The 19,814-nt window shown below is 39.3% G+C and overlaps 2 protein-coding genes across 4 annotated transcripts in view; one reads left to right on the top strand and one right to left on the bottom strand.

Annotated features, from left to right (window-relative positions):
* LOC126235848 (brefeldin A-inhibited guanine nucleotide-exchange protein 3) overlaps nt 1-7,385 on the bottom strand; it is a 327,111-nt gene extending 319,726 nt beyond the window's left edge. Inside the window, exons 1-2 of the mRNA XM_049944714.1 lie at nt 7,272-7,385; nt 7,018-7,192 (exon numbers count right to left, since the gene is read on the bottom strand). Coding sequence (XP_049800671.1) covers nt 7,018-7,102 — 85 coding nt within the window. The 5' untranslated portion in view covers nt 7,103-7,192; nt 7,272-7,385. The remainder of the gene's footprint in view (nt 1-7,017; nt 7,193-7,271) is intronic.
* Nucleotides 7,386-7,770: 385 nt separating this feature from the next.
* LOC126235847 (arginyl-tRNA--protein transferase 1) overlaps nt 7,771-19,814 on the top strand; it is a 179,354-nt gene continuing 167,310 nt past the window's right edge. For all 3 annotated transcript variants that reach the window (XM_049944713.1, XM_049944712.1, XM_049944711.1), the window contains exons 1-3: nt 7,771-7,970; nt 8,048-8,174; nt 18,771-18,916. In XM_049944713.1, the coding sequence (XP_049800670.1) occupies nt 7,874-7,970; nt 8,048-8,174; nt 18,771-18,916 (370 nt within the window). In that variant the 5' untranslated portion in view covers nt 7,771-7,873. The remainder of the gene's footprint in view (nt 7,971-8,047; nt 8,175-18,770; nt 18,917-19,814) is intronic.

Below are 19,814 nucleotides of genomic sequence, written 5' to 3'. Positions count from 1 at the left end.
AAGGACATGACAAAATAACAAGACACATTACCTCGTCTCACATTCCCCAAAGAAATAAATGATTTGATTCAATATTTAAAACTCTAGAATACCTCATCTCATATCCCACACAGAAGTAAATGATTTGATGCACTACTCAAAATTGTCTAACAAGAAGTTGAAATTCTGAGTTCTGGGTTGCAGCAATTAAATCTTTTAACTCAGGAACAAGAATTTCAATACTTGAAATACACTCCCGGAAATTGAAATAAGAACACCGTGAATTCATTGTCCCAGGAAGGGGAAACTTTATTGACACATTCCTGGGGTCAGATACATCACATGATCACACTGACAGAACCACAGGCACATAGACACAGGCAACAGAGCATGCACAATGTCGGCACTAGTACAGTGTATATCCACCTTTCGCAGCAATGCAGGCTGCTATTCTCCCATGGAGACGATCGTAGAGATGCTGGATGTAGTCCTGTGGAACGGCTTGCCATGCCATTTCCACCTGGCGCCTCAGTTGGACCAGCGTTCGTGCTGGACGTGCAGACCGCGTGAGACGACGCTTCATCCAGTCCCAAACATGCTCAATGGGGGACAGATCCGGAGATCTTGCTGGCCAGGGTAGTTGACTTACACCTTCTAGAGCACGTTGGGTGGCACGGGATACATGCGGACGTGCATTGTCCTGTTGGAACAGCAAGTTCCCTTGCCGGTCTAGGAATGGTAGAACGATGGGTTCGATGATGGTTTGGATGTACCGTGCACTATTCAGTGTCCCCTCGACGATCACCAGTGGTGTACGGCCAGTGTAGGAGATCGCTCCCCACACCATGATGCCGGGTGTTGGCCCTGTGTGCCTCGGTCGTATGCAGTCCTGATTGTGGCGCTCACCTGCACGGCGCCAAACACCCATACGACCATCATTGGCACCAAGGCAGAAGCGACTCTCATCGCTGAAGACGACACGTCTCCATTCGTCCCTCCATTCACGCCTGTCGCGACACCACTGGAGGCGGGCTGCACGATGTTGCGGCGTGAGCGGAAGACGGCCTAACGGTGTGCGGGACCGTAGCCCAGCTTCATGGAGACGGTTGCGAATGGTCCTCGCCGATACCCCAGGAGCAACAGTGTCCCTAATTTGCTGGGAAGTGGCGGAGCGGTCCCCTACGGCACTGCGTAGGATCCTACGGTCTTGGCGTGCATCCGTGCGTCGCTGCGGTCCGGTCCCAGGTCGACGGGCACGTGCACCTTCCGCCGACCACTGGCGACAACATCGATGTACTGTGGAGACCTCACGCCCCACGTGTTGAGCAATTCGGCGGTACGTCCACCCGGCCTCCCGCATGCCCACTATACGCCCTCGCTCAAAGTCCGTCAACTGCACATACGGTTCACGTCCACGCTGTCGCGGCATGCTACCAGTGTTAAAGACTGCGATGGAGCTCCGTATGCCACGGCAAACTGGCTGACACTGACGGCGGCGGTGCACAAATGCTGCGCAGCTAGCGCCATTCGACGGCCAACACCGCGGTTCCTGGTGTGTCCGCTGTGCCGTGCGTGTGATCATTGCTTGTACAGCCCTCTCGCAGTGTCCGGAGCAAGTATGGTGGGTCTGACACACTGGTGTCAATGTGTTCTTTTTTCCATTTCCAGGAGTGTAGTAGCTTGTATTCTATACTTAAAAGCAGGTTATTGCTTAATTGCAACAAACTTTCATCACTACCCCTGGCTCATTTAGTGCATAAGAAGAGACACATGACAACACTGTCCTGCTACTGGAGTTCATCAAATATAAAGATCACAAGTGCATGATATGCTGAAAATTAAAAAGATGTTTCACTATGTATAGGTTTACAGTCTAGTTTTACAAAATATCATCGTTTTCTTCATTTGTGAAACAGGCAAGACATCAAAAATGACTACAAAGTCAGGGAAAATGCAATAAAGTGAGTCTATATTGCAGGAAAGGAAAACGGTTAGAACAAAGCATTCCTTATGCCAAATAGGGTCATATTGCTTCCACTACACATCAAGTTGTGCCTGATGAAGAATTTTGCAAAGATTCAGGGAGAGGCTTTCAATCACTTGAAAGAAGTTTTTCCAAAGATCAGTGAAGCCGTCTTGATAGAAGGCATGTTTACCGGTTCACAAAGCAGAAAACTGCTGATCGATGAGTCATTTTGTGACAAACTCGTGAATGTCAAGTTATGTGCTTGGACAGACTTCTTTAAAAGGCATTGTTCATCTCTTTTTGGACAACAGATGAGTAGTTGTGTTTTTATAAGGGCAGATCTGTTGGTCAACCACAAAAAGCTGGAGAACAGAATGTCACTATAATACTTTTTTTTGATGAACATGCTGATGTTTGTTTAAAGAGACTTATGATCAATCTTAGAAAAGAAAAGCATTCTCATCCCATTTCTGTAAATAAATTTACATTAAACATTGTAATAAATTAACATTTCTAATTACGACTACAGTTCTGACTGTATCACTACGTGTAGCTTTTACATTATGTGATGATTATGTTTTATATAAGTGTCTAAACAATTTTCAGGTTATGTGAATTGTGATAAGGTTTTATTGCTCTTCATCACACACTCAAAATTAAATTGATATTTTATTATTATTTTGTATCTCAGAAATGTGGTGTGATGATGAAAACCTGGTTGCACCTCTAAATTCAGAATACCAAAATTAGATATTTAGATGAATCCACCTAATTATGAACCAGACAGAGAACAAAATTTCAGTTTGTTGATCAATTTAATCTTTCAACACCTTCTACAAATCACTTAAGTTAGACTGACTAGCACATAATTTCCATCAACATGTGCATATTTTAAATAAGGATTTTTAATGGCTTCCCACTACACCCGTTTGGAACCTCCCCCCCTATCCAAAATTAGCATAAACAATGCTATCAGTATAAATGTTGACTCAGCCTGTTAAGCAGATTGGTACACATACTGTCAGGTGTAGTTTGCTCTGTTGTATTGACGTTCCAAATTATCTCACGTACTTCATTTCTTTGTATCTGAAAATTTATAAGCATAGTATTTGCTGTTCATACACCTTACATACACACATACATTAATCCTTGTTCCATAGATCATGAATACGACATTTCGTAATGATGTGGAATTTTTGAATTGGGATGGTTTATTAATGACAAATTTCATAAGTGAATATATGTATTGCGAAGGTACTATGAATATCCCGAGTTCCTTAAATAAATGTATGCAAGGTGGTCTTGGGTGGGCTCCAGCTATTATTCTGATTACATGCTTTTGTGCAATGAATACTTTCTCCCTTAATGACGAATTGCCCCAAAATATAATGCCATATGAAAGCAGTGAATGAAAACAGGCACAGTAGGCTAATTTACTGATATGCTTATCATCAAAATTTGCAATAACCCTAATAGCATAAGTAGCTGAACCTAACTGTTCCAGCAGATCATCAATGTGTTTCTTCCAATTCAATTTCTCATCAATGCACACACCCAGTAATTTTGAGTATTCTGCCTTAGCAACAGACTTCTCTTCATAGTCTATATTTATCAATGATGTTATGCCATTTACTGTACAGAATTGTATAAACTGTGTTTTCTCAAAATTTAGTGAGCATCCATTTGCAGAGAACCACTTAATAATTTTCTGAAAGACATTATTTACAATTTCCTCAGCTGCTTCTTGCTTGTTGGGTGTCATTACTATACTTGTATCATCAGAAAAAAGAACTAGCTTTGCATCTTTATGAATACAGAGCAGCAAGTCATTAATATATAATAAGAAAATTAAGGGACCCAAGACTGAACCCTTTGGGACACCATTCTTGACACCTCCCCAGTTAGAGGACTCTGCTGATTTTTTGTAGACTATCTGTACTGTTAATTTCAACCTTCAGCATTCTTCCAGTTAAGTATGAATTAAACCATTTGTGCAATGTCCCACTCATACCACAATACTTACGCTTATCTAGAAGAACTTCATGATTCACACAATCAAAAGCATTTGAGGCATCACAAAATATCCCAATGGGTGATGTTCGGTTATTCAATGCATTCAATATTTGATCTGTGAAATCATGTATAGCATTTTCTGTTCAAAAGCCTGTGTGTGTTCCTGCACTATGGTCTGTTCTTATTCTGCAGTCTACTAGCTATCTCCACAAACATATGGCTCACGTCCTGTCAATGATGTTATACACACTACATTTACCTATGTAAAAAATTTGCCTCAACTCCAAGTGTCCCAACTGACAATGTTTTTACTCTGTGACTAAGTTTGCCAATAACATTTTGCCCATTACACTTATTATTATTATTATTATTATTATTATTATTATTATTTATTATTATAACATTTTTGTCCCTAAGATAGTGTTTGAACTTGAATATTACATAATTGTTCAATTTTTTCTGTTTCCTTCTTTCTCTTGTGGAAAAAATATCCTCATTCTTTGACCGTGATCCTGTTTCCTTTCTTCTGCCCACAATTTCTGTTTATGTCCTTTCTTTTACTTCAAATTTTGTGTTCATAGCTTTGTTTCTGAGTTTTTCCTTTCATTTATCTTTTCCCCATTCATACTTGCTTGTTTTGGTTTTTTTCTATATCTTGAAGCCAACTTTTTTTTTACTGAAATGTTCATGGCATCAAAAATTGTCTTCATGACCCTGTTGTTGTTCATTCCACGTATGTGTCCATAGAATGGTAACTGAAGTTTTCTGATCACGACTGTGAGTGTGTTCGTATAATTCTCTGATTGTTTTCTTCATTCATCTATCATTACTGAGTATTGCTCCAAAAAATTTCTGAGGATTTTACGTTCTATTTTTTTTATATTTCTGTGATACCTGGTGGTCTGATTGCGGTCATTTCTAGTGTGTAGAGTGCTTCTGGCTGCACAGGTGTATCGTAGTGCTGCCCTGTCTTTATCTGTTTCTTTTACTGTAGTGCATTCATGTGAGTTTGTACACTTTCTGAAGATTTTCTCTTCTTTGTATGTTTTATCCTCCTATTTGCATATATTTCTCGAGATATTTGAATTTCCCCCATATTCTAACCTTTCTTAATTTGTGTGCACAGCTTCTGTGTTGTTGTTGTTCTTTCTTTCCATGTATTCCATTTTCTGTAATGATATCTGTAGACTTGTTCTGGCAGACTTCATGTGACTGTTCCAGTGTTTCTTGTGTGTTACTGCTGTTGCCAGGTCATCCGCAAATGCTAGGCATTTTATGACTATTTTTGTTTACATGTGTTCCTTCTACCTGAATCCCTTTTATTTTTTCTTCCCATTGTTAATTTTGTACAAGACCATATAGAGTACAAGTAGTGAGAGCCCATCTCCTTGTCTGATTCCTACCCCTTCAATGGTTTCAAGACTTCTCCCAGAAATTTTATTTTGAATATTATTACGCATGCATCATTTCATATTATACTGTGTGTATTACTTTATGACTATTATTGTACATGTTCCATTTTCCCTGTAATGCTATCAAATAAAATATATATGTACATTCGGAGAAGATTCGTACAATATTTCTTATCTAAGGATGGATAAATAAATAATTAAAAATCCAACATCATGTCATTTTTAACTTTGTACAGCAGAGCCAAAAGTATCTTTATTTGTCTTAGATGTTCCCCGATGCCCAATCTTATTATATTTCATTCCATACTTTATATTTCATCCCATACTTTCTATTTCAGTATTTGTTGTAATATACACATTCTGTTTTACTGCAATTCTGCAACTTAAACTGAGCTATAACTGTGAGCTATATTTACCCTGTGCCCATTAAAAAGAAATCCCTTCCATCCCCATAGTTACATAATAACTGTCTTTCATCCTGCGAGATGAAATGATTTGGTTCCAGATTGGTGAAGCCAACGAATGTGAATCCCAAATAAAGGTTGTGGTAAGAGATTGATCTGTAGCTTAGCCTAATTAATGTTAGTGTCACATTTCACACACTTTGTCACATTCAACACCTTTAGTCATAAAAACTGAAACAGCAAGGTAAATTCAGAGAACATATTTAATTAATGAACAAATGACCTCTGAGTATTTTGATGCTATACATATCTTACGAAAAACCCAACCAAGGGGGTTCACTATGTAACTTTTATCAGAATTTGATTATTTCTTGATGTGAATTCAATAGGAGTGGTAAAAGTGATTTTGTCAAGTAATACAGCAACACCTTACACAGAATTCACTGGCTTCTAAAGTTCAAGGCCCGTCTAGTTCACCCCAGCATGGAGTGTTATCATAATCGACATCAGCATTGTACTGCATTACATTTATGAGGAAAGAAGATTTAACTACAAATGGTTCAAATGGCTCTGAGCACTATGGGACTTAACAGCTGTGGTCATCAGTCCCCTAGAACTTAGAACTACTTAAACCTAACTAACCTAAGGACATCACACACATCCATGCCCGAGGCAGGATTCGAACCTGCGACCATAGCGGTCACGCGGTTCCAGACTGAAGTGCCTAGAGCCACATGGCCACACCGGCCGGCGGATTTAACTACTTCTGCATTCGAGTCAACAAGAAAATGACTTACTGAGAAGAGCATTTTACAAACTGTATTATTCTCCTTGTAGCCAGCGTAATACAAACTAGTAAAAAACAATGACTGGGGACTTAATATACCTCAGTTAGTTCCAAAATGAACCACTGTTGTTTGAGGCTCATCAGGCCATCAAAAAAAATTCTGGTTAGCAAGTTACTTCCATAAAATGAGACAGGAAGAGTAAAGGATTCATTCATTCTTTCATCACGTTCCACAAACCACAACATGAAGGAAGACATTCATGGATACCGTAGCAAAGTGGATGATAGAAAATAATTCCGTAGGTTAATTATTTTGGTCAATCGTATCACTCTTTATCTGGCGAACAAATGTGTTCCTATGGATCATAACATTACGACTTTAATGTTCTTTCAACTGAACATATTATTCTGATCTTCTATGCCTACAGTTTTGAAAAGTACTTAATCAGTTATTACCATATGCTTCTTGTGCCGATTTTCGTAACGCAGATAATTTTGATCCAGAGGATTCCTTTGCAATTTGTTGCAATAAATCTTCCATTTCTGGTGAAAAGTTCCTTTGTCCTTTTCCACAGTATTATTGTTATTAGTATATTAGAGAGACCGGCAACTTTCACGTATTACCAATCACCTGTAAGAAGAAGCTGCCTGTTTATTATCGCGTCGCATGAGCAACTCGTTTGTCAATGTTTACGCTGGTATTTACTTACCAGAGTACCAAGCATTAACAGAACACACAACAATACTTATGCATTGCTATCTATAACATATCATGTTAGTATTGAATGAATATTAAAAACTAAATAAGCAGCTGTCAAACTCACACGATACCAATACACTCTTACGAATTTACCTCAGTTGTTTTGCGCAATATCGTAGGTTTAATTATTTGTGTTTTATGAGTGAATCCAGATGCGTTATTTGAATACATTCGACATTAAAATATACCAACATTCTTTTAAAGAAAAATCATTACATGTTTTCTCACAAAATTAGTACTCCACTAAAAGACGTTGTGTGATGGATGAAGATAGTTCCAATGAATAAGAGTTTACTTTTCCAATAATGATTCGGTTACAGTATGAGACGGTTATTTAATATATAGTGGAACAATATACATTAGTATATAACAGGAGACATTGTTGTATCAGAGGAAAAATGTTTATTGACGGGCTGGTTAAGTTGTCTGCTCTGTCACTGACTGCGGTGTTTATTAGTCAGCTGTGTTATATCATCACAAAAGTAAACCACGTTGTATTGTAGGCTTCGTTGTTTAGTAAACATAGTAATACGTTTTGCTTTCTGAAAACTAATGGCTTCCCGTGATTATAGTATAATCGAATATTATGCCGAACATGAAGGATATAGATGTGGCTATTGCAAATCGACGGATACAAACTATAGTCATGGTATTTGTTTATAACTGCTTGTTGTTCTTGCTCGCTGTTACGAAATGTTCCAACAATTATGAGAACAATATTTTCAGGTCTTTGGGCTCATACAATGACTGTCCAGGATTACCAAGACATAATTGACCGCGGTTGGAGGAGAAGCGGACGCTACTGTTACAAGCCTACAATGCATGTGACATGCTGTCCGATGTACACAATCAAGTAAGAGCTCGCCACAGTGCCGCGAAAAAAAAAGAAAAAAATAATCATTGTTACGCTATGTACATGTAAGAGCCGGTGACGTGTGTTACATCGGTGGTTAATTCGCCTCTTATTTACATCAGCCTTAATAGTTTGCTCGTTCAGCTTCTTCTTTAAATGCATTCTTCATTAATGTGTCAAACTCAGATGTTGACGTATCAGAGTAAACTAAATCCCTTTGGCATCCACCAAGAAGCTGAGTATCTTACGGATTTAAAAAGTCATAATAAAGGATGTGGACAACCTTGTATTATCATTAAAAAAATAAAAACTGTCCTGGGTGGGGTGTCATACATACTACAGTGATTAAAACAGTGTGTGGCATAATAGCACCTCACCTTAATAAAATATCCAACCATTCTTTTGAACAGGTATGCTTTCCTTATGTTTTGAAGTATGCCGAAGTCAGACATCTGTTGAGGAAAGGGTCGAGGGGAGACGTGGGGAAACTATTGGCGTATTTCTGTTCCTCCAGTTCTGCCAACAGTGTTAGAGAAAGTAGCTGCAAACCAGACCAAAAACTTTATTGCAAAAAATGATATTATTACAACTGACCATTTTTAATGTCAACCAGGAAGAAACATTCTGAATGCAGTGAATAACTTTACTGAAATATTGGCAAATCATTGGATCAGAGGAGTAAAGTTGCAGGTATCTTCTGTGATCTCACAAAAGCATTTGACTGCATGAACCATGACTTGCTAATCTACAAATTATACAAATACAGGATTAAGGACAATGCTCTAAATTGGCTAACATTATACTTACACAACCGTCAACAAAGGGTAACTATCACATCAGATGCAGTGAATTATTATTCTAAAACCATAAATGTAAATTCCCCATCAGTTCTGTTTGTAGATGATAATTCTGTTGTAATTGAAGGTGACAATGCAGAAAAAATTCCAAGCTCCATTGTAAGCACACTGTATACCTCAGAAAACATGCTCCAGTTAAATGGGTTGAAACTTGACTTGAATACTTCATTACATGTGTGATAATTTTCTGGGGAAGTTCAAGTACTGTATCTCGAATACTGAAAACTGCTTAAGAAAATTGTCCGATACATGTGTACTGCACAGCAAACAGTCTTGTCACCCATTATTTTGAAAAATACATGTCCTAAATGTTCCCATCATATACATTTATGAAATTATAATCTTCCTAGACAGTAGATAAAAATTATTTGAAGAGACTCATTTTAACCATACATATAACATGAGAAATAAAAATAAGTTTATGCTACTCACACACCAGTTGTAATTATATGCACAGTATATGGGGATGACAATATATAACAAGTTAATGGGCAAAAATCTATTTAATATGAAGCTAGAAATTTTAAAAATGAGGCTACAGAAAATTCTAAGGTAGAAATGTTGCTACTCAATAGAAGAATTCATAGAGGATGAAATGATAATTTGAACAAGGGGTAATTAAGTGTTACATTTTATTGTAAATATATATAACAAAATAGAGAAGGAAAGTTGCTACTCAACATATAGTGGAGATGCTGAGTCGCGATAGGCACAACAAAAAGTTTCACACAATTATACCTTTCGGCCATTAAGGCTTTTGTCAGCAAGAGAGAGAGTGAGAGAGAGAGAGAGAGAGAGAGAGAGAGAGAGAGAGACACACACACACACACACACACACACACACACACACACACACACACACAGCCTAGCCACTTGTGGTCGTCGCATCTGCAGCGATGAGCAGTCGCTCTCAAAATATTCTGAGAGTCTCTCTGAAGCCTTCACTGACCATAATTATCCTCCCAACCATGTACAAAAACAAATCTCCCATGCCTTTTATTCCCAGTCTCCCACCACCTTCCAAAGTCCAACACTCCGGCCACAGAGGAGCATTTCCCTCATAACTCAGTACCATCCAGTACCACACACACACACACGCGCGCGCGCGCGCGCGTCAGAATATGCAGTCTCAGACAGCTGAAACCACACTGCGATCAGCAGCACAAGTGCATGATGGCAATGACAACTGTGTGGGGGTAAGGAGGAGGCTGGGGCGGGGAGGGGGAGGGATAGTATGATGGGGGTAGCAGACAGTGAAGTGCCACAGTTTAGGTGGAGAGAGGGTGGGGAGGGGGGGGTGTAAGTAATGGAAAGGAGAGAAATTAAAAGACTGAGGGTGGCAGTGAAATGACGACTGTGTAGTGCTGGAATGGGAACAGGGAGGGGGCTGTATGCGTGAGGACAGTGACTAACGAACGTTGAGGCCAGAAGGATTACGGGAACATAGGATGTATTGCAGGGAAAGTTCCCACCTGCGCAATTCAGAAAAGCTGGTGTTGGTGCGAAGGATCCCTATGGCACAGGCTGTGAAGCAGTCATTGAGATGCGGGATATCATGTTTGGCAGCATGTTTAGGAACAGGGTGGTCTACTTGTTTTTCAGCCACAGTTTGTCGGTGGCCATTCATGGGGACAGACAGCTTGTTGGTTGTCGTGCCTGCATAGAATGCAGCACAGTGGTTGCAGCTTAGCTTGTAAATAACCATCACCGGTTTCAAAGGTAGCCCTGCCTTTGATGGGATAGGTGATATTAGTGTCCGGATTGGAGTAGATGGTGGTAGGAGGATGTATGAGACAGATCTTGCATCTAGGTCTATTACAGGGGTATAAGACAGGAGGTAAGGGATTGGGAGCAAGGGTTGTGTAAGGATGGACGAGTATATTGTGTGGTTTCGGTGGACGGCGGAATACCACTGTAGGAGGGGTGGGAACAATATTGGGCAAGACATTTCTCATTTCAGGGCACGCTGAGAGGTAATTGAAACCCTGGTGGAAAATGTAATTCAGTTGCTCCAGTCCTGGATGGTACTGTGTTATGAGGGAAATGCTCCTCTGTGGCCGGAGTGTTGGACTTTGGAAGGTGGTGGGAGACTGGGAATAAAAGGCATGGGAGATTTGTTTTTGTACATGGTTGGGAGGATAATTATGGTCAGTGAAGGCTTCAGAGAGACTCTCAGAATATTTTGAGAGCGACTGCTCATCGCTGCAGATGCGACGACCACAAGTGGCTAGGCTGTACGGAAGAAACTTCTTGGCATGGAATGGGTGGCAGCTGTCTAAGTGGAGGTATTGCTGGTGGTAAGTAGGTTTGATATGGATGGAGGTACTGAGGTAGCTGTCTCTGAGGTGGTTAACATCTAGGAAGGTGGCTTGTTGGGTTGAGTAGGACCAGGTGAAGCAAATGGGAGAGAAGTTGTTGAGGTTCTAGGGGAATGTGAATAGGTTGTCCTCACCTTCAATCCAGATGGCAAAAATGTCATCATTGAATCTGAACCAGGTGAGGGGTTTAGGATTCTGGGTTTTAGTAAGGATTACTTTAGATGGCCCGTGAATAGGTTGGTGTAGGATGGTGCCATGTGGGAGTCCATAGACGTACCCCGGATTTGTTTATAGGTAATGCCTTCAAAGGAGAAGTAATTGTGGGTGAGAATATAGTTGGTCATGGTGACTAGGAAGGAGGTTATTGGTTTGGAATCCATAGGGTGTCTGGAAGAGTAGTGTTCAATAGCAGTAAAGCCATGGGCATTAGGAATGTTAGTATACACGAGGGTGGCATCAATAGTGACGAGCAGGGCACCATGTGGTAAAGGGACAGGAACTGTGGAGAGTCAGTGGAGGAAGTGGTTGGTATCTTTTATATAGGAGGATAGGTTCCGGGTAACAGGTTGAAGGTGTTGGTCTACTGGTCTACGAGAGCAGAGATTCTCTCAGTGGGTGCACAGTAACCGGCCACAATGGGACGTACTGGTTGGTTGGGTTTATGGACTTTAGGGAGCATTTAGAAGGTGAGGGTGCAGGGAGTGGTAGGGGTAAGTAGAGAGATGGACTCTGGGGAGAGGTTCTGGGATGGGCCTAAGTATTTGAATAGTGCCTGGAGATCCTGCTAGATTCCTGGAATGGAGTCACTGTGGCAAGGTTTGTAAGTGGAAGTATCTGACAGCTGACGGAGTCCTTCCAACACATAATCCTTGCTGTTCAAAACAACTGTGGTGGAGCGTTTGTCTGCAGGTAGGATTATAAGGTCAGGATCAGTTTTTAGATAGTGGACTGCAGTTCTTTTTGTGGATGTAAGGTTAGTTTGCATGTTGAGGGATTTGGGGAGTGATGGTGAGGCAAGGTTCGAGGTTAAGAAATTCTAAAAAGTTAACAGGGGGTGATTTGGATAGAGGTGTGAACTGAGTTAGGCAATGTTTAATATTGGTCTTTGGTTGAGTCTGATTGGTTGGGTTGGTGGCGAAAAAGTGTTTCCACTGTATGGACTGGGAGAAGGAGAGAAGGTCTTTAACTAGTCCTGCATGATTGAATTTGGGAGTGGGGCAAAAGGTAAGGCCTTAGGAAAGTACTGATATTTCTGTGGGACTAAGGCTTCTGAAGGAAATGTTCGTGACTGTGTTGTGGGTCTGTTTAGGTTCTGGGTTCTGTGTAGTGGTGGGAGGGAGCTTTCGAGGGTGGGGTAAGTGCAGTAGGTCTGCGAGACAGGGTTTGTCAGGTATGAGGGGATGTGGGGGAGGTTTGGAGGTTGTTGTAGAGGTGGTGGACAGTGGTGCTCCAAGGTGGGAATAGGAAGTGAGCAGGATGGAGATCTTTTTGAACTGGCATTGTGCGTGTTGCTCAAGTTCGTGCATTGTTACATTCCATCCTGGATTTTCCATTGTTTGATATACAACAAAATTGTGTTATTATTATGATGCTGTTTTCTAACATCAGCTGTTCTTTGTTTATGGTGAAATTTTACCACAATTTGCCATGTCTCCTGTACCTGAATCAAATGATTTAAATTATGTATATTATGAGACAAATAAACCACAATTCACTTGTCTGCCCCAAAGCTGAAGGAACACCTTTCATCTACTGCTGAACATTTGCAAAATGTTCACAATCTAGTATGGAGACTATCAAGTTATTTCCATAATTGAAGACAGGAAGAGTAAAGGGCCATTCCATGTGGTGGAATGGTTCAATCACAACAATTTTCTGCGTGATTTTAATTTTTGTAAGAGGCTAACTGTTAATATATGTTGAAGCTTAATGTACTATAGTAAAAAGAATATTATTTCTTTCTTATAGAATGTAAAACAAAGCAGTACCTCACCTAACACTAAGGAATTTATAAACAATCACATGCGTGGTGGAACAGGACTCAGAAAAAAGAGTAATTTCATCCTTCGGAGTGTAAGGTGGAATTCATATGAAAATGAATTATTGGTAGCGGCAATTTTTTTTCAGTGATGCATTAGGGGTGCTGCTTGGTTATGCAAATCATGTAAATACAATAGATCAAATAATTAATATATTAAGAATATATATTTCTGTGATGGAAAGGGATAGGCAAAGTGATGGAATGAAACAGGTGTGATTATCCTCTACTCAGTTTGAACAAAACTAAGTTTTTTTCCCGACAAGTGACTTATATAATATCTTACATAGATGTCAACATTATGGAGTTACAGGATAAATTTTTAATGTTTATGCTGCAGTTGTGACATCTAACCTAGGAAAAAAATCCGACGATTGTCAATGTCAGGGGCGGAAAGAACTTTCACAGTGTCAGATTGTAGTACACAAGATGTATCATTAGTCTAAAACTAAATTTTAAGTCTATTTTGTTTTTCAACGTGGACATAATTTCGTACTCATCTCCATCAGTTCTCACAATTTGGCCTATGAATTGTTTGGTTTCTCTTTTGGCAGCAAACTTAACCATAACAAAAGGGCTCAAATGAATTGTATTTTTCTATTGAAAAGGATAATTCATTTTGCATTTGGATACTGTGTGTGGAAAAACAGCTTTATCTTTTTGCACTGATTAAGTATCAGGAATTGTATGAATATGCCCCACGGCATCATCAAAACCCCTCTTTTGTATTTGTACTTCATCTTCCGTTTACAACATCACAATGGCAGATTTTGAAACTTTATGATCACATTCTAAAATGATTTAGCATCAGTGACATAGAATTTTTCACTCAATGCTGCATGCCACACATGACACTTTAATTCTCCACCTATACCATCAACCTTACCTTTACCATGGCTTATAGCCAGGAAATTCCATGTTAATAAAAGCTGCAGTTGCACTTGAATTAAGATAATATTGCTTAACATATACCATCACTTGAATTGACTGGCTGGTCCATCTGAAAATATGTCTGTAACCTTCACATTTGGAAACTTCATTTTAATTGTAATAAATAGTTGTTTTAGAAAGGCATTGCATATTTGTTGTGAGAAAGTTCATCACTGATTATAGCATAATTTTGGAGAACAATAGGAGATATCCAGGCAACAGCTGTAAATATGACAACTTGTTGTGAACCCCAGAATGCAGACTGGATTCTGCCTTGCAGTCACACTGAATAGTTTTCAGCGAAATCTATTTGAACCACTTTATTCTTTTTTTCTAATAAGCAGCCACTTTGCATTTTTACTAAGAAACAATGATTAATAAATTGAGGTATGTTGCTGATTATCTCTTTGAAAGCTGATACAGTGTCTTCTTTCACAATTTTAGCAATCCTCCCTTCAACATTTTTCCAAGTGTCTCGTGTTAATTCAGCCACTGCCAAACTGGGGCCAAGAGCAAAGTAGAGCACACTGAGGCACAACATTCAGCTGAACACAACACACTTGATTTCAATGGCTGCTTAACTACCCAAACCGATGAGTCAGGCAGTGTATTGCTCCCTCCTACGTATATCTCGCGAGGAGACCATGAGGATAAAATCAGAGAGATTAGAGCCCACACAGAAGCATACCGACAATCCTTCTTTCCACGAACAATACGAGACTGGAATAGAAGGGAGAACCGATAGAGGTACTCAAGGTACCCTCCGCCACACACCATCAGGTGGCTTGCGGAGTATGGATGTAGATCCTTCCTCCACCACTAGCTTTTCTGAACTGCACAGGTGGGAGTTATCCTTACAACACTTTCTCCGCTCCCATAATTATCCCTACCTGATATTACGGTAACATACTATCCCCACACCCTCCACCCAAAAGTTTCCACCCCTTCTGTCCACTCTTCTCCTACCTATTCTCGTCTCCCACCGTGTTTAATTGCAGCCCTCTGCCAACACATCTGCCTGTCTTTCCTCGCTCCTCTTCCTTTTTGATCCATTTTTCCCCACCTCCCTGCCCCCAGCCTTCTGACACTGTGCCTGTTGTTATTCTAGTCCCTGCACACTCCACCAGCCCGAGGCGCTGGATGCTAGAGTTCGCAGGTGTGTGTGTGTGTGTGTGTGTGTGTGTGTGTTTTACTGATGAAGGCTGTGGCTGAAAGCTTTATGTAAGTGTCTTTTAATTGTGCCTGTCTGCAATTTGATGAGTCTTCTTTACAGTAAGTAGCAATATGTCTTTTCCTACATTGTTGAAAATCTAGAGTATAATTTTGATTCATCCTCATTATTCTGTTTGGTATGGGTCTCACATTTGTTAGAAATATTTCTATGTGAAAATCATGTATATAGGATACTACACAGCTTGTATTTATTTGATAAATAATATATTGTTGAACACCATGAGCTGCACTTCAAAAGTATTTATTTGCCAGACTGATATTTGGGCATATAGTCCATCATCATTGGCATGTACTGTGCATGTCCAAATCAAACAGTATATCCCAGTATATCCATCAAGTACAAAGTCTCTATAATTGTTGGAAACAATTTGGATCTTTGCACGACATAGATTGTCGTGTGTACATGTTATAGTTGTGAAATGTACACTCTTAGCAGTCTGTGAACTGCAGAGATCCACATCATTTTTAGCCATTATTAACAGAGTAGTGTCCATTACCAGCAGGAAGTGTGGCTATTTAGCATTTCCAAGCTGTAATGTGTACCCACGGTGCTCTGTGTAACCAATATAAAGATTCTATACTTGGCGGACATGTCATTTGATTTAGATATGCAAAGTATGTGCCACTGATGATGGGCTATTTGCCCAAATGTCAGTCTAGCAAATAAGTGCAGCTCATTGTGTTCAACAAAATGTTGTTTAACAATATTCTACAGAGGTGTGCACAAATGTTTTGTAAGTAGTCTTCTTTGTAGATTGATTACATATCTCTAATTTCCTATTAATGAACCAAAGTGTGCCACCTGCTTTGCCTACAACTTGGCCTATGTGATTATTTCATTTTGTATTTGATCAAATTGTTACCCCTGGATGAGTGTATGAGTTGACTGACTCCAGTTGCAGCTAATTGATATTTTAGTCACAGAACACTTTTTTTTCTTCTTCTTCTTCTTCTTCTTCTTTTTCTTCTTCTTCTTCTTCTTGAAATGCACAGGTTTACATTTCTAAACATTTAAATCAAGCTGCCATTCTTTGCACCACTTTGAAATCATATCAATATCTGATTTTTGTCATCATAGAGTACTTCACATTAGATAACTGCATCATCTGCAGAAAAGTGTAAATTAACAATAATGATGTCACCCATGTCATTACTACACAAAATGAGCATAAGTGACCCTACACGGTTCCATGGGGAATGCCTGAAGTAACTTCTACACCAGTTGATGACTCTCCGTCCGAGATAACAACCTACATCCTCCATACAAAGAAATCTTCAATCAAATCACAAATTTTGTTTGATATCCCATATGATAACACTTATTATTTCAGAAGGCAAGAAATACTGCATCTACCTGGCTGCCCGTATCCATAGCTTTCCGAATGTAATCTGAGAAAAGCACAAGTCGGGTTTCCCATGGTTGATGTTTCTAGAATCCATGGAGGTTGACATGAAGGAGGTCATTCTGTTTGGGATACCTAATTACGTTTGATTTTAGAATATGTTCTAAGATTCTGCAGCATATGATTGTCAAATATATTAGACAGTAGTTTGTGGATCACTTCTTTTACACTGACATACATGGGTGTGAGCTGTGCATTTTACCAACTACTTTTACAGTTTTAAAAATTTTGTTTTGTGGGTGTCCACAGCCTCAGTGTGCTTTGAAAATGAAAATATGGTCAAGTGGGCTTTGATCTATTTATTGTCCATGCTTTTAGCCAATTTCAGCCATGGGTTATTTTCAAGCACGTTTTACGCTTCATTTTATTGAATCATGAAGCTTAAAACATGTGCTTGAAAATGACCCATAGTTGAATTTGGACAATTGCGTGCATAATAAACAGATTACGGCCTGCTTGACCACATTTTAACTCTCAAAATACTTTTATGGTTAATAATGGGGCTAAATCACAGACAAATTATGTAGAGAATCCATTAGGGGTTCCATTGGGCTCATCAAGATTTGTTCAACTCTAGCCATTTTATCTGTTTCGCAGTAAACTACTCATCATTGCACTGTCGCAAAATTTAACCTGGGGCAGTACTCATGGATGTTCCTGTGTAAAGGAACATATGAAAATGGAGTTCAGCATTTCTGCTTTTCATTTCCTCCCCTCATTTTCATTTTTCCAAGAGTGTCTAGACACTAGCTTCAATATTGCTAATTGCCTTTACATTTGGCCAGAATTTCTTTGGCTTTTGTGACACGTCTTTTGATAAGGTTCTGCTGTGGTAATTGTTAAAGGCTTCACACACAGCACTTCTGACAGCCAAACACATTTGTTTTATCATTTCTCTGTCTGCAGCTCAGTGCTTCATTTTATGCCTGTCATTCAGTAGTTGTTATTCCTTATAGAGTTTATACACAGCAATCAATATACCTCCCATTGTGAACTGTTATCTAGGTTCTTATGTATGTAGTGCTGATACATGTACTATAACAACAAATTTTACTCTATTGTGAATCCTATTACTTACAATGCAGTGGTGACATTCAGTCGTAAAATTTAGGGAATATGATGTAATTGGATAGATAAAAAAATCTACTCACCAAGTAGTGGCATGAGAACACACATATTAAGTTATTGAAATTTGCAAGTTTTTGGAGCCAGTGGCTCCTTCTTCTGACACAAGGGTTGAAGGGGGAGGAAGAGGATTGAAGGAAAAGGACTGGTGAGATTTAGCAAATGCCATGGTAAGTTTCCCCTGACCTGAAGTTCTAGGCAACTTTCCCCCCTTTGTAAATCTCACCAGTCCTTTTTCTTTCACCTCTCTTTCTTTCCCTTCAACCCTTCTGCCAGAGGAAGGAGCCACTGGCTCCGAAAGCTTGCAAACTTCAATACCTTCATGTGTGTGTTCTGCTGCTGCTGGTCGTGGTGAAAGAGAGAGAGAGAGAGAGAGAGTATGTATGTGGGAAGGGGGAGAAGCTGTCCTTTGCTTAGTTTGCACTACCCTTCGATGTATTTATTTTGTTTACTTTGACGTAGCATCCATTCTTTTCTTTCTATTTTTCTTTGTAACTTAGTATGTATAAACATTAATTTAGAAACTCAAAAAATCATTGTTTACTTTAATTTTGTAATTAGTCACAATGATAACATCTGGTGGTTCATAGAATATTTTATGTTTGAAGCTCGCTGTGTTCTCTCCATTATAACCTGTTTGTCTAATTGTTTTTGTATTTTCTTTTAATAGTTTTGTTTGTTGTAAACTTCAGATGTGAAGCCTTGGAATTTAAAATATCCAAGTCACAGAAGAAGGTAATCAAACGATTTAATCGTTTTCTGGCTCATGGTTTGTCCAAATCAAATGATGATGCCTTATCTCTTGAAGGATCAGAAGCTTCAGATGACCAAATTCAAGGTACTACATTAACTAGTTAAATGTTCATAAATCATTTTAAGATGATGTAGAATTTGTTTGGTTCACAGGCTGAAACAGTTTGTTTTGTGGTACAGTTAGTTACTATATGTATCTGCTTGCAACCAGTATAAGGGAAAGTAAATAAAGTAGAGAAAAAGACTGTAGTTTAATCATTAGATCATAAAGACAATATGTTTAGAGCCCCTACCAGAACAACAAATCTGTATATGAGGCTTGGAACTTTAATAGTGGCAACTATTTATTTACAGCTCGTACAAAATAGATATGTGTTTCAAAGTTTTACTGACCTTCAAACTAGTCACCAGCATTGTGTATAACCTGTTGCCAGTCACGTGGAAGTCGTAGGATACTCTTAGTAGTGCCAGTTGTGTTGACAGTTCGAGCAGCATGGTCTATCATCCGACGAATTTGTAGCAATTCTGAAGCAAATGCTGTTAATTTTTGGAACACAACCTAGGACCAGCTTAAGAGACAGAAGTGATGACACTTTCTGCAGAACCTGACCATCATTTTGCAGGACAATGCTCGAGTATCCTACAACTTCCACATTGCTGGCAATGGGTTATACACAATGTTGGTGACTACTTTGAAGGTGAGGAAAACTTTGAAATATGTATCAATTTTGTATGAGCTGTAAACAAGTAGTTGCCACTATTTAAGTTCCAACCCTCGTATAACGGATGATTAATGATGAAAACATATGTATTGGATATCTGCCGCCAAGTTTAGGGCTTATTGCCAAGCTGATCTTCAAAGTAAAGAGAACATGTCAGCAGGACACAAACAGATGAAGGAATACACATGAAGAAGAAGGAGAAACCAGTGTAGACATGAACTCTTTGAATATGTTACTCATTAGAATTGCCAGTAATATCAA

This window comes from Schistocerca nitens, chromosome 2 (genome assembly GCF_023898315.1).
Source record: "Schistocerca nitens isolate TAMUIC-IGC-003100 chromosome 2, iqSchNite1.1, whole genome shotgun sequence".
In the NCBI taxonomy this organism is placed as follows: Eukaryota; Metazoa; Arthropoda; class Insecta; order Orthoptera; family Acrididae; genus Schistocerca; species Schistocerca nitens.
Note: the sequence above shows the minus strand (reverse complement) of the source record. Positions and strands in the feature narration are given on the sequence as shown.